This window comes from Cyrtonyx montezumae, unplaced genomic scaffold (genome assembly GCF_038088225.1).
Source record: "Cyrtonyx montezumae isolate F1298 unplaced genomic scaffold, pur_monq_1.0 scaffold_11, whole genome shotgun sequence".
Taxonomy (NCBI): Eukaryota; Metazoa; Chordata; class Aves; order Galliformes; family Odontophoridae; genus Cyrtonyx; species Cyrtonyx montezumae.
Genome location: NW_027071837.1, coordinates 3,346,035 through 3,358,971, shown reverse-complemented (window position 1 = coordinate 3,358,971; position 12,937 = coordinate 3,346,035). Strand labels below are relative to the sequence as shown.

The 12,937-nt window shown below is 47.7% G+C and overlaps 1 protein-coding gene across 16 annotated transcripts in view; it reads left to right on the top strand.

The window, feature by feature from the left end:
- Nucleotides 1–12,937, top strand: part of MBNL3 (muscleblind like splicing regulator 3) — a 79,936-nt gene that overhangs the window by 47,650 nt on the left and 19,349 nt on the right. For all 16 annotated transcript variants that reach the window (XR_010621794.1, XR_010621793.1, XM_065729404.1 and 13 more), the window contains one exon: nt 6,748–6,912. Coding sequence is in view for 14 of the 16 variants with exons in the window: in XM_065729404.1 (XP_065585476.1) it covers nt 6,748–6,912 (165 nt within the window). In the remaining 2 variants the exon portion in view is untranslated. The remainder of the gene's footprint in view (nt 1–6,747; nt 6,913–12,937) is intronic.

Sequence of the window (12,937 nt, the reverse complement as noted above, 5' to 3'; positions counted from 1 at the left end):
TGAGATGGATTATGTTAAAGAGGCATGGAGGAAGGAGTGCTGGCGTTCTCCTGGAAGTCTTTGATGTGGCACAGATCGGTTTCCGAACAAGGCAAGGAACAAAAGCCTAGGATAAACTTGTGTGACAGCCCACAGCTCCTTGGAAGACCTCAGAGAGTTCAGTGGTGGTCAGGATGCTGTTGGCAAGATCAGTTTGTATGGCACTTTTTTTAATTTAACTGATTGCTTGAAAGATGGAATAGAGAGCATGCTTGTTGAATTTGTAGGGTGCTTTGAGCCTGGGAGGAGCTACACCTACTTTAGGGAAGCAGGTGTGGAGTGGTGGATAATATCAGCAAGTCAGAAACATCATCGGGGGGTGGGGAGGGTGGAAGTTTCAAGTTCAATAAAAACAGTATGAATTTATAAGCAAAGTGATCGGCTGCATGTTAGAAGCTTGTTGAACGTCAGTCAAAAATGTTAGGCTGCTAGAAGAAAGTGTCATCTGGGGATGTGTAAACAGCAGTGTCATCTGCAGGGCGTGTGGGGAAAAATCCTATCTGTTCAGTGGTGGCAGGGGCTGAGCTGCAGCTCCAGCTCTGTACCCTGTGCATGCACACATGTCAGCAGGTTGGCTGGGGAAGCAGCTGCTAATGAGAGGCTGAGAGCGTGCTCATGGAGTTGAAAGAGCATGGTTTGCATCACCTGGAGCAGAGAGGTTTGAGGAAAGGAGTAAATGGGACTGCAGTCTTTAAGCACTTCCTTAAAGAGGAGGGGAGTGAGTGCTGTTCTGTCCCTGTAGGGTGAGATAAGAAGTTTGGGACTTCACTTGCAGTAGGAGAAAAGCTGGAACTGGGAATCAGGAGCAGCTTTACAGTTGCAAGGAGAGCAGTGTGCTGGAGTCCTGTGCCTGGGAAATAGTGGGTTTGGGGAAAATAGGTGGAGTTGATCTGTGTGGGCCTCGGGATGGTAGTTTACTTCACTGAGTCCTCTTGATCTGCTTTTTAGGAAAATCACGAGTAGAAATCATGAGTGAGGAGCAGTGCTTTGTAGATAATATCTCAAAACCTGTTTCAGAACAAGTGGGCTGCCCCAGCACCACAAGCAAGAATGCATTGTGGTTCAGCAAAAGCTAAGTGATGTACTGTGCCAGGGTCAATATTCCAGGGAGGTGGCAAGGTTGTACTTTACACTGACTCAGTTGGCTGCATTAACATTTCATTAGTCAGTAGAAAGCAGGTGCAGATAAGGTATGTACAGAGCTTGTCTTTCAACTGCAGAGAGTGACAGCTTGACTGCATGAACATCTATCTGGGAGACAGCAGTCACTAATGACCGGGCTGACTTGTCTGCTACAGCCTTCTTTGTGTTCTCCATTTGCACTGGGATCCATGCTCTTCCCATGCTACTTGATGTTTGCTGGGCATTTTGCTTTTCCAGTGAGACGGGCAGACTTCCTCCAGCACAGCTCTGTACTTGTTTGGGAGGAAGAATAATAGCACAGCATTGAAGGCAGCAACACAAGTCACAGGGCAGCAAGCACATGAAATGCTGGCCCTTGGTGCATATTACTTAGGGACAAATTGTAGGATGCATGGAGCACTTGAGTGGGGGTGTTGGATGGATGGTATTCCAAATACCTTGGACATTTGCTTTCTTGGGGGGTTAACTTTGAAGCCACAAGTCCTTATAGGATGGGCAGAAAACTTGGAGCTTGGACCAAGCGCCATGTTCCTGTCCTCTTAAAGAGCAGAGAGCAGTAAGGAGCAGAGTGTGTGCCATGGGCGCAGGGGCTGAAGCCTTGAGCTCCCACCACCACCTAATAACTTAAGCACTGTGTCCAGTTGTGCTGCCTGGTCTGCCCCTGGCATGCAGCAGCACACCCTAGATAGCTGAGTCTGTGTTGCACATAACGTATGGCAGCTGTGCTGGGCTCCCTGGCCAGGAGAAGGCTCTGTGCATGTGCTGAGTGGGTGAAAGCAGTGCTTCGTGCTGCAGCCAGAGCTGTGAGTAAGCAGCACCGTGTGCCTCCTCACCGAGCTCCTCTGGGGAGGGAAATCTGCTGCTTCATGCTGAGAGAAGTTATGTAGTCAAGCTGTGTTTTGGTGCCTGGTTTTGTGCATAACATGGAAATCCTTTCCTGCCTCATCTCTTTTCATTCTCTTTGCTGTCAGTCATTGCACTTGTCATCAGTGTCTGTGAAGAAGACAGCACAGTCAGGGCCCAGGACTACTACAGCCTCTAGTGTGTGAAAAGCAGCATTAGCTTAAAGGCTTTCACATGAGAGTTGCTGGTGATTGACAGGACATGCAGTGCAGTCATTAAAACCAGAGACGGATGTGCTCTGGAACCCCTCACTGGCATCCTTGATTAAAGGCTGTAACAAACTGCCTTATGGCATGGGTATAAATGTGAGCACAGCCTTGAGTTAGTGCTGAAAGTTCTGCTTTTGCAGCATGGTTTGGCCCATTTCAGCCACCAGCAAAGGGAGAAGTTGTGCAGTGTGCTTAGGGTTGGCTCACCCACCCCAGCACAGGGATGCAGACACCAAGGGGCAGCATCCCACGCTCCAAACGCCAGGTGTAACACAAGGTGTTAGTGCATTTAAGTGTGCTGCCATTGCTGCTACTCTTGAAACAGCTGCCTTTGTTACTTACATTGCAAGCTGCTGTCACGTTAGCTCGTGTTGGATGCCAACCATTTACAGTATGCGCCATCACAGCATGACTTCAGTTGGCAACACAGTCAGTCACATGCCAGCAGCCTACTGTCAGGGTGGGGGGGCACATGGGAAGAAAGGGGAGAAGATGCTCTCAGAAAATGCTTTAATGATTTATTTTTAATATCCATCTTTCGAGTCTGGGGAATTGCAGTCCATATGCTTTTCCCTCCTGGCTCTAGTTGGCAAAGAAGCTGATGAATATGGTCCTTCGTATTCCTTCCATTTTGTGAGGAGCCAGAAAAGATGGCTATATTTAGTGTGTTCCCAGGGCCAGCAGCAGTCTGTTGCTGGGTGGTGATTCCTTGGATGGAGGAACTGTCCCTCGTGTGCCACCCTGGGACAGAGTGGGAATGCATACTCCCTGGAATCAATAGTCATGCTGAAATAACAGCACCAGAGCAAACTCCTCCAATTAGACTGTGATGGCTGCAATGGTTGCACCAGCTCAGCACACTGCTCGCTGTCAGGATCAGGCTCTGAGAGCTGTGCCTTTCCCAGAGCACATAGCCAGCCAGTTTGGTGCTGGTGCTGGGCTTATCTTCATGCTGGAGACGCAGCTCCTCACTTCATCAAAACACTGAGCACCTTTCAGTGGTAAAAACGCTCATCTGAGGCTTTGGAACCTGACTCCTGTTGTTTTTTTCTCTTACTGTGCTCCTAGGCCACCCCAGGTATGAAATGGAGTTGTCCTTATTTGTCCCCAGCCTGCTATCCATGCAGCAGATTTGCTACCAGTACCCCATTGCTTTCCCTGCTGTGGTGCAGCCGGTACTGGGAAGCAAATAATGGCAGCTTCTTCATCCTTCTGGCTGCTTTCACTGGGCTGAAATCAGTCTGGTAAAGCTCCTGCATTGCTGAGAAATACTGAGAACTAGGGACATCGTGATGGAAACGTGGAGTAGGGGATTACTCCTGCCAGCATGGGCGTTCAGAAATGCCTGTTGCTTTAGATGAGACATTTTGAATGTTGTTGTTCAGCTGGAGGTCTAAACAGGGGTCACCGAGGCAGGAATGTTTGTGTTGTTCTGCTGTAAGGTCGGTTCCTAACATTTGTTGTCGGATTGGAGAATCTACAGTGGTGCTGGAGAGTGAAATCCATATCAGTAGTGGCTTTCTAAGCAGTCATGGTGAAGTGCAGCATTTGATGATGCACGGAACCAAAATGATAAATAGGAGCTGGGTTGAAGGTGTGATTTTCAAATTTACATGGTGATTCACTGAGCCTTCCTGGAGCCATAGGAGGCCTGAATGACAGTGGTGCTTCCATTTTACAGCTTTTGCTCTGCAGAAGCATCTCCGCAGCTCTTAGTTCCTTGCAAACACATATCCCATATTGTCATTGGAGCCAGCAGCACTCAGTGGGCACCGCTTTCTGCTCACAGCTCTGTAGACCAGGCTTTATCAAGTATGTTGTTGTCTTGATAATAAAAGCATCTTGTTCTTAGTACCTCCTGACGGAATTAAAATTAAAAAGGAGAAGAACAAAGTAGATGCGCAAAATTTCAATTGGAATAGCAAAGCCCTTTTCAAGCTGACGTAGGCCCTATACATATTGCTCACTAAAATGGCACGTTTTTCATCTCCTCCATTCCTGCAGTGTAGAAACAACCTCACAGATTCATTCCAAACTCGGTGGACGCACACTAGCATTCTCCCAACCTGAGGCACTTGTGCTGGGTTGCAACCAGGAGGAATTTCTCTGTTAAGCCCTGGAAGGCTGTAGCCCAGAACAGAGCAGCTCCCTGTCCCTGGTCAGCTCTGCGAGCTCTGTGTCCTTGCAGAGATTGGTTGTTGCTCTGAGCCTGAGTGCCAGGCTTTTGTTTGCTGGGAAGGGCTGTTGAGATGCCACCTTCATTGTGAGCTCCTCCATGCGTGTGGGTCAGTGGGGAGAAAGCTGTAAGTGGAATCACAGGAACAGCTTGGTTTGGAAAGCTGAATTCAAGATGCTGTGTGACGTCACCTGGAGGCAACGTGCTTGACTTTGCTGTTCTTCCTGTCTTTGAGCAAGGTGAGCAGGATCAGTCCAGGGAAGCAGGAAGGACGGCCCAAACCAGCTGAATCCCAAAGGAGTCTCCTTCTCCTTCTGGTTTAATGCACTTCTTTGCCTCGAAGCAGTGCTGGCTGTCTGGGCACCAGCAAGCTGTGTGGTGCCACTTTACCCTCACTTCAAGCGATGTCTGGCGATGAGGATTCATGTCCTCAGGGCCTGTGAGCAATTAACTCGCTGCTAGGGATCTGGTGCTGTCGGATTGCAGAGAAGCCAAAAACAATAGCATGAAAAAGCCTCTCCTTTTGCAGTTTGGTTGTCACCTCCTCTAGCAGCAAGGCAGAGTCTCAGTGAGCAAGTGCAGGCTTTTGAACCTTGGGAGGGTTTAGCCCATCACTTCTTGCATTTAATTATTTGCCTATAAATAACAGCAGAGAGTCAGAAGTTTTGTTTAACTGCCTGATCCTCGAGGAGCAGATACAGGAGCGTGATGCTCTGTCACACACAGCCTCTCCCGTGCTCTGCAGCCCTCTTCCCGTGCAGCAGGTGCCACTCCTGGTGTGCTGAGATGGTTCAAAGGCAGCACAGAATTGGCTTTGTGTGGTGCCTCTCAGCCCTGTGCAGTGACTCCACCTGTCCTGGCAGAGACAGACCTGAAAAATCCCCATGGGAGGGAGAGTCCTCAGCTGGGACATGGGCCATCCCAGAGGGGCTGTGCCCTGCCTGGTGCTTTGTGCCAAGGTGACCTTATGGATCTGCTTATGGGGTTGCTGCTCCGCTGCAAGGTCCTGCCAGCAGCCAGGAACGTGGGGTTACCTCGTTTGCCCTTTTGTTTGTTGTTGGTTTTTTTGTTTATTTTGAATGCTCACTCAATTATATTGAGGCTGAGAACTCAGTGTCCAGCCCTTGGAGAGAATGCCGGGGACAGGGGCTGGGTAATGGATGATCCTATTCCTTTGCTGTCTGCTGTAACAATTGTTAGTTATCCATCATGTAGCGGTTCTGTGCCCCTCAATTCTGGCCCCATTTTGTGGGGCTCTGAATAGATACAGAAGAATTACTGCCTCCAAAAAAAAAAAAAACAACCCAAAACCAAAAAAACCCCACCCACCATTTTTACATAAAAGTTATTTATAAAACTTACACATAAGTTGCACAAGATGTCTCCTGTATTCTCAGGATGACTCCTGTATTCTCCACATCTTTTTAGAAGGTGAAATACATAATAAGGATTTTAAAAAGACAACCTAAGCATTAGTTATTAATGATAAAGTATGTTACTATTCTTTGTGCTCAGTGGGTTATTTGCACTTATCTCAGTTTGCCTGCAAACACTATTTTCATATAGCTTTGAAAGTGATGGTTTCAGGTGCTCTGTAACATGAGCAAACCTCTGCTTTTTGGGAGCCCCTGCCTTCATTTGTAGTTTTGCTTATTTAGGGGGAAGAAAGAAAGACGTCAGTGATGCAAAGTACTGTGGCTTTTATTGAATAGAAGCATGAAGGGGGAGTTGTTTTAACTCTTGCTCTTGTTGCTGCCAGTTCTCAGCATCTCAGACTACGTGTGTGCTGAAGATCAGGGGTCCTTACAGAGATGCTGTCTTGCATTTTACCTGGGGTAGTGGTGGAGGCAGTTTTGTTTCTCTGTCAGGTTGTTAGGGTCAATTAAGTGGTCTGGTGTTGAGAGGGAGAGGAAAAGCAGCCCACACAAGAAAGTAGGGGATTTTTGATGTTGCTTCTGGAACTGTTGTTGCTAGCTGCTGTGCTGTTTGACTTTTGCTTCTTTTTTGGTGTTTTTTTTTTTTGCAATCTTATTAATGAGCATTAGGAAGATTCACTTTTGGATTCGCTTTGATAGCGTTCAGTTAGTGTTACAGCAGGAGAAGTCATGTTGTTCTTCACCTAAGCACTGTGCAGCCAAAGAAAAGTCACAGAAGTAGCACAGTAGTGACCAAAATTCCCCCAGCTAGCTGCTTGTGTCCCTGCAGGAACCCATGCAATCTGTAATTGCTGCCACGAGCATTACATTCACTGAAATGCTGTTTGATTATGTTTTTCAGGGCCGGTGTACCCGAGAGAACTGCAAATATCTCCACCCTCCCCCACACTTAAAAACACAACTTGAAATAAATGGACGCAACAACCTGATCCAGCAAAAGACAGCCGCAGCCATGTTTGCTCAGCAAATGCAGTTCATGCTCCCAGGCACGCAGCTACAGCCAATCGTAAGTCACTGCACCCATTTGGGTTTCACACTTGTCCACGTTTCTTTCCTGTTTATTTCTGGAGCTGTGGCTCTCCTTTCCTCTGCTAACCAAGTACTGCGAGTTCAAGGCTTCAAGGTGGAAGCATCTTAGCACCCGGTGAAATCTGACCAGTTAATTCATGTGCATCCCAGAAATTGAGTGCTTAATTCTGGTGGGTTCTGTTTTGGATAGCTGTTTTACACTGTGCTGACACTGCTGGAGTTCTTTGCCCGGTGTTACATTGCATCTGTGGGCTGAAATTGGGAAAGATGGATTCCACCCAGACTGTAAGACGTTTGTGTCTGAGAGACCAATTTCGTTCTGGCTGTCCCAGCAGAGAGCTGTGTTAAGGTCACGGCTCCATCACTCTTTCTCCTGGTAATACTGTTTTATACTGCCAGCAGCAAAGATTTATTTCTCTTCAGAAAGAAGGGAAACCTGTGGGAAATAGCTTTTTGCAGAGCAGATGGTTTGGGCAAGCCTTCACTGCCCATCCCCACTGTGGACTATGGGTCATAAGCAGGTTTTCAGGCTGGAGAACCCTGTCATGCCAGGGAGAGGATGGCTTGCGTCTGCTGACCGATGTGTCTGGGAGGGGGCTGCTGAGTTTTGGACTGCCACTCAGAAAATGCCAGAGGTTTTGAAGTGGCTCTTCACTGCACTGACATAAGTGAGCTGTACGTTTTAAACCGTGAACCTAATTAGGAATTTTCCATTTCAAGTCATGGGTGAACGTCTTTCCTGGGGCGATGTGCATTCGATGTGCAGTTGTTGGGTGAGGCTCCTTGGGCTGTGCCACGCAGGAGGTCTAACTAGATCCTTCTAACCTGCAAGCCTGTGAAGCAGTGCGTGGCCTCTTGGTGTCCCACCTACAGTGCCCAGCCTCTCTGCTCCAAACCGGGGCAGTGCTGATAATTCTTCCCATTTCAAAGATGGGAAAGTGAGGCAGAAGAGAAAATGAGCTACTTGTTGCTCTGGGGCCTGAATCTGTGGCAATCTTTGCACCTCTTTTAATGGAGTTTGCTTTTCGCTGAAGTACGTGCGCATAGGAAGGAAATCCTGGATTCCCACAAAATGGCAGCACTGGTTTCCTAGCCCTGTACTGAAAGCAAACCTTTCCTGTTTGGGGTTTTCCTCTGTGGGGAATTCACAGTGGTTCTTTGGCTGGCTATTCAAAATACCTTTGGGATTTCCTCTTTGGAAAGTTCCCATCTTCCCACTTTGCAACCTTGCAGATCCAGTTCTCTTCTACTGTAGTTTCACTGCTGCCTTTTAAATTGCCTCTGAGACCAAAACTGTTGGTTTGTCTGGTTAGTGCTCTCATTTCAGAGGTAACCTTATCTGATGAGAAAGGCCCCTGGTTTCTAAATTGTGCCATGAGGGAGAGACATGGGCTAAGAAGAAAAATAAAAATTGGTTCTGCAATGACTGTTCGCTTCCTGCTTTCCCAGAGCTCAGAGTAAACGAGCTCTTGCTGTAATTCCTGCTGCCTGACTTGTTCCACACCAGTTTCAGGACAGACGAGAGATCGCTCTTTCACCTGCTTTTGATTTCCCAAAGATGCTGCCTCTGGAAGCAGCCCGAGAGTGTTTTTTCTCTTTAAATGAGAAGGGTGGGGCCTCCTTCTAGCTCCACGTGAAGTTCTTCAAAGCAGAAAGCATTATCTCAGATGCAGCAGTGGAACAAATTCCGTGTGATCAGAAAGCTGATCAACGATATGCCTGCTTAATTGGGATGCTTGCCAGAGATGAGATTTGGAGCAGCGTGTTCAATAGCTCCAAACAACAGCTGAATGCCCAAACATTTTCACCAGAAAAAAAAATGTGTAAAATAGTGCTTAATGTAGCAGCTTTTCATTATGCTTCCTGAAATGACACTGAATGTGTACATTTATGAACGTATATCTTAACTTGCACCACTGCTGACACGCAGCAAGAGCTAATGTCCCTGCTGAACTAATAGCCAGGACCCTGATAAGGCCAGCTTAATGAAGGCTTTGCTTTGAGGAGAATTGTCCCAGGTGTGCTGCCCACTGCTCATGGAAACCTACCAGGTGTGAATTAATGCTTGCTAGCATGAGGCTGTTTCTCTGAAGTCTCAGGTTTGCTCTGTGTTGTTGCTGTTAACCATCCGTGCAAAGCTGAGAATCACAAATGTTTGATGCCCATGATGCAGTTTTAAACAGGATGCTTCATGCAGCACTTCAAAACAAGTCAGGCAAGGACACCGAGCAGTGTTTGCTCTTTATTTGTCTTAAGGGAACCTTGAGCAGATCGTGCAGGTAGCGGAAAGGAAAGCTCTGTAGTAAAACCTCCACTTTCAAAAGGCCAAAAATTCACTTTAGCTGCCGGCTTGGGCTGAGCTGTGCTGGAAGCTCTCCAGGCTGATTTTCCTGCATCTCTGCTGAAGTCTAAGTCTGCTCAAAGGTGGATGGAGCTGGGCTCTGCCATCAGTATGAAAACCCACTTGAGTCAGTGCTGAGTTTTGTTTCCCAGACAGTCACTTTGAGTCATGTGTGCACCAAAGCAAGGCCTCCCAAAAAACGATGCACGTGGGCCTGATCCCCACCCTCTCCATTGTGCTTTACTCTTTACATCAATGCAAGGCAGGCTTTTAGTGCTGGCCTTGGAGCTGCTTCAGCGCTGATGCTGAGCGGACCCGGCAGTGCTCGGCCGTGGTTGCAAAGCACTGTCCTGCTGGCCCTGTGTGAGCAGGTGGCTCTGTGAAATACTGTGGTGCTGACACACCTGCCTCCACCACTGCTGCTGCCCTGGGAAGTTGTGTTCTCTTTGCTCTTAAACCCTTCATCTTTGTTTTTATTTTTATTTTTTCCTGTCAGGCGCTTTGTAGACTTTGCTCAGTCACCTGAGCTCCCAGAGGCAGCCAGACCAGCACTTAGCCCAGCCTACATTTCCCTCCTGGTGCTGCAGGTGTCTACTGCAGCCCCACAGTGCTGAGGGAGAAGATAAAGCACAGTGATATGCTTGGAATAAGTGGATTGCAACTGGTATTTTGGCTGCATACTTGTTCCATGCAGCAAAGATCTGATCCTCTGGATCCATAGTCAAAGGGACATTAGGAATGGGTAAGCACAAGTACCTTTGCCCACCTGGGAGCTGGTATACCTCAGCAGTCACTGCTGTGGGGTATCCATACCATGCCTCTCACTTTCAGGCTTTCTCTTTGCACAGCTGCTCCTCTGCCTTCCTCTGCACACCCACTCCATGTTTCTGCTGCAGCTTCAGCGTGATTTCTGTTAGGCAAATTGGATGCAATTTCTGGTTTGTTAACAAAATCAGCTGTTCCAGGTAACGTGTCATGGTGGTGACAAAAGTCTCTGCTTTGGACAGTCCCTCCTGCTCACACCTTCACCCAGGTGCCTCTGTGCTCCAAGGCTGGGAAATGCTCGCATGTGATCAATGCCTGCTGCAGACAGAGATGCCCAGGTCCTTGGCAGGCATTCCTCCTTGAGATACAATCTTACAAAAAGCCATTTTGGCTATTTACATTCTTGCAAACATTTTAATACTCAGTAAACCAGTCTTGTGAGCTGCTGCTGGTTTGAGCCCCTCTTCCTCCACGCTGTGAGCCATTTCCCTCCGCTCAGAAGTTACTGGCAGTGTATGCATACGTTAAGATTATTAAAAAGTCTGTAAGGAAACCTGTCCTTGCATTTGCTGAATATACAAGATCTCTAAGGGGTGCAGCAAGTGAAAGTGACGATGTTTTCCATTAGGTTGTTTTGCTCCAGAGCATACCAGTCCTGGCACAGATAGCAGGTTCTTAAGTCTGATGTGCTTGAAGTTTCCAGGGATAAAGCTGCTGCTCAAGAGCTCGGCCACGGTGCTTCGTTAGCAGTAATGACTTCAGTGATTTGGAATTGCATTGTTAGGTTTTGCATCACCACCTGACCTTACCAGCCCTCTGTCCAGAGCTCACAGCGTGTTTGCCAGTCCACTGATAAGAAGGCTTTTTTCTATAGCATGCAGTCAAAATATTGATCTGTCCAACAAATCTCCTGGCCAGATGCAATCACAAGGGGTGGATGTGAGGCACCCTGAGAAGAGAGCTGTTTGGAGTAGAAATTACCATTATGTTCTGCCTGCAAGGAATAAACTTGCTTGTATTCCCTTGGGACAGGCCTGGCATGAGGGACCTGCACAGATGTAAAGGAGGGAAGATTTGGCTGGCACTTTCTTTATTACTGGTGCTGATGCATGAGTCAGCCTGGATTTCCCAAACCAAGACAGGCAGTCAGGGCTGGCACTGAGCACAGCCCATCTTTTCCCCTCATCAGCCACAGTAAATAGAGAGCTCCCTGATGCCAGCTTGCAAAGGAGTAGTTCTGAGTGTGTTCAGTATGCTTCAGACTTGAAAATGGTGCTTTGAGGTTTAATGCATTGAGTGAGGTCTGCTCGTTCTCTGGTTGTTCATCTGGGTTTTCATACAGCTCATCCTCCAGCTAAGCTTTGCTCTCGTGAGTTTCCTGGAAGCAGGAGCCTTGGGCTGGGTTCAGGCTCTTCTTTAAGCACAAGGTTTCTGGGAAGAGCTGCTGGCAGCCGTGGCCTAAGGAGGGCTGGGGTGGAGCGTGCAGGTCTCCCAGTGTCAGTGCCTGCATGGCTTCCCTGTTTCTACTTGCTGCCCCTGGGCAGGGTGTGGAGCAGAGCTGTAGCTTTCAGTCAGTGGCATCAGGTGCTGCTGTTCAGGCAGGCGGAATGGATGGTTATTATGAAACTTTGGGAGTGCCACAGCAGATGCCAAGCAGGGCATGGCAACTGGTGAACGACCAGTGGAGCTAGAAAGCAAAACCCCTCCTCCTCCTTCGTATGTCCCTCTGCAAGTCCTGCAACCAGGAAGAAACTGCACTCCTTGATTGCTCTTCAGGGATACCTTTCCTTCTTTTGCTTTAGATCAGGCTCCTGTCTGTTAGCTTGTGCTGCTTGCTCCCACTGAGGAAAAGAGACGCTCTTGGTAGTATGGCCTTGGAGGCAGGGACTGTGTTTCAGAGTGCAGGACCTGTTTCCCACTTGTATGCTGGCATAAAATCTTTTTGAGAACATTTCAAATATGTTCCTACAGGTTTCTGGTGAATTCATGCAGTGTGGGGTGTTGCAACCACCCCACAGATTCTTTAGCATCTTCCACGGGAGCAGTGGGAGGAGTGCCTCTCCAACCATCCATCCATGCTGCTCTGCTGGGATAACTGGGATTCCTGCTGTGCTAAGTGCTGGAAAAGCATTGGATAGATTTGCCTGCATATTTGTGCATGCCACACATACTACAATGTTGGAGCTACTGTGGGCACATAAAACAAGTGCTGACAACATGTGTCAGGCCCCAGCACAGCCCTGTGAAGACTGTCCAGGCTGAAGAAGCTTCTTAAAATGGAATTAATAGTTTGAACGATGATAGAAGTTAAGCAGATGTCACTGTAATTACTAGTGCCCATACAAAAGAAAATAGTCTAATGCATGCTGCCTTCTCACTGAAGAGTTTGGGGAGTCACAGTGTTTGAAGATTCTTAAAGAGCTTTTTTAGCAGCAAAATTTGTAATGTGTCTGTGAGCCACTGAATATTGAAAGGGAAAACAAAATGGTTTAATAAGGGGCTATGGAGTGAAGGATCTCTGGGTTTAATAGTCAAAGTCTCCTATCAGCTGGGTTTGGATCAGGCTCAAAAGAAGGAAAATTGGAAATCCCTCTTTTAGAGGATTATTTGGTTCACTGCACTTAAAGCACCAAAGTCCACTGATTCAGCAGGCCATGTCTTGTCATTGTGGAGGAGAAAGTGCGTGCTGGAAAGTGACCTGTGGTCCCCTTTCTCATCAGCTCAGGTGCTGTTACTATCCCTCTGACCCTAAGAAGAGGGCATCATTAAGCTGAAGATAGGCTAGGACAGCTTAGCTGATGTTGCTGTGGGCTGCTTTATTCCAGATCCCAACTAGCAAGGTGTTTCCTAGTATATCAGAGGTGAGGATGCTGTCAAGAAACAAACTGTTCGCGTG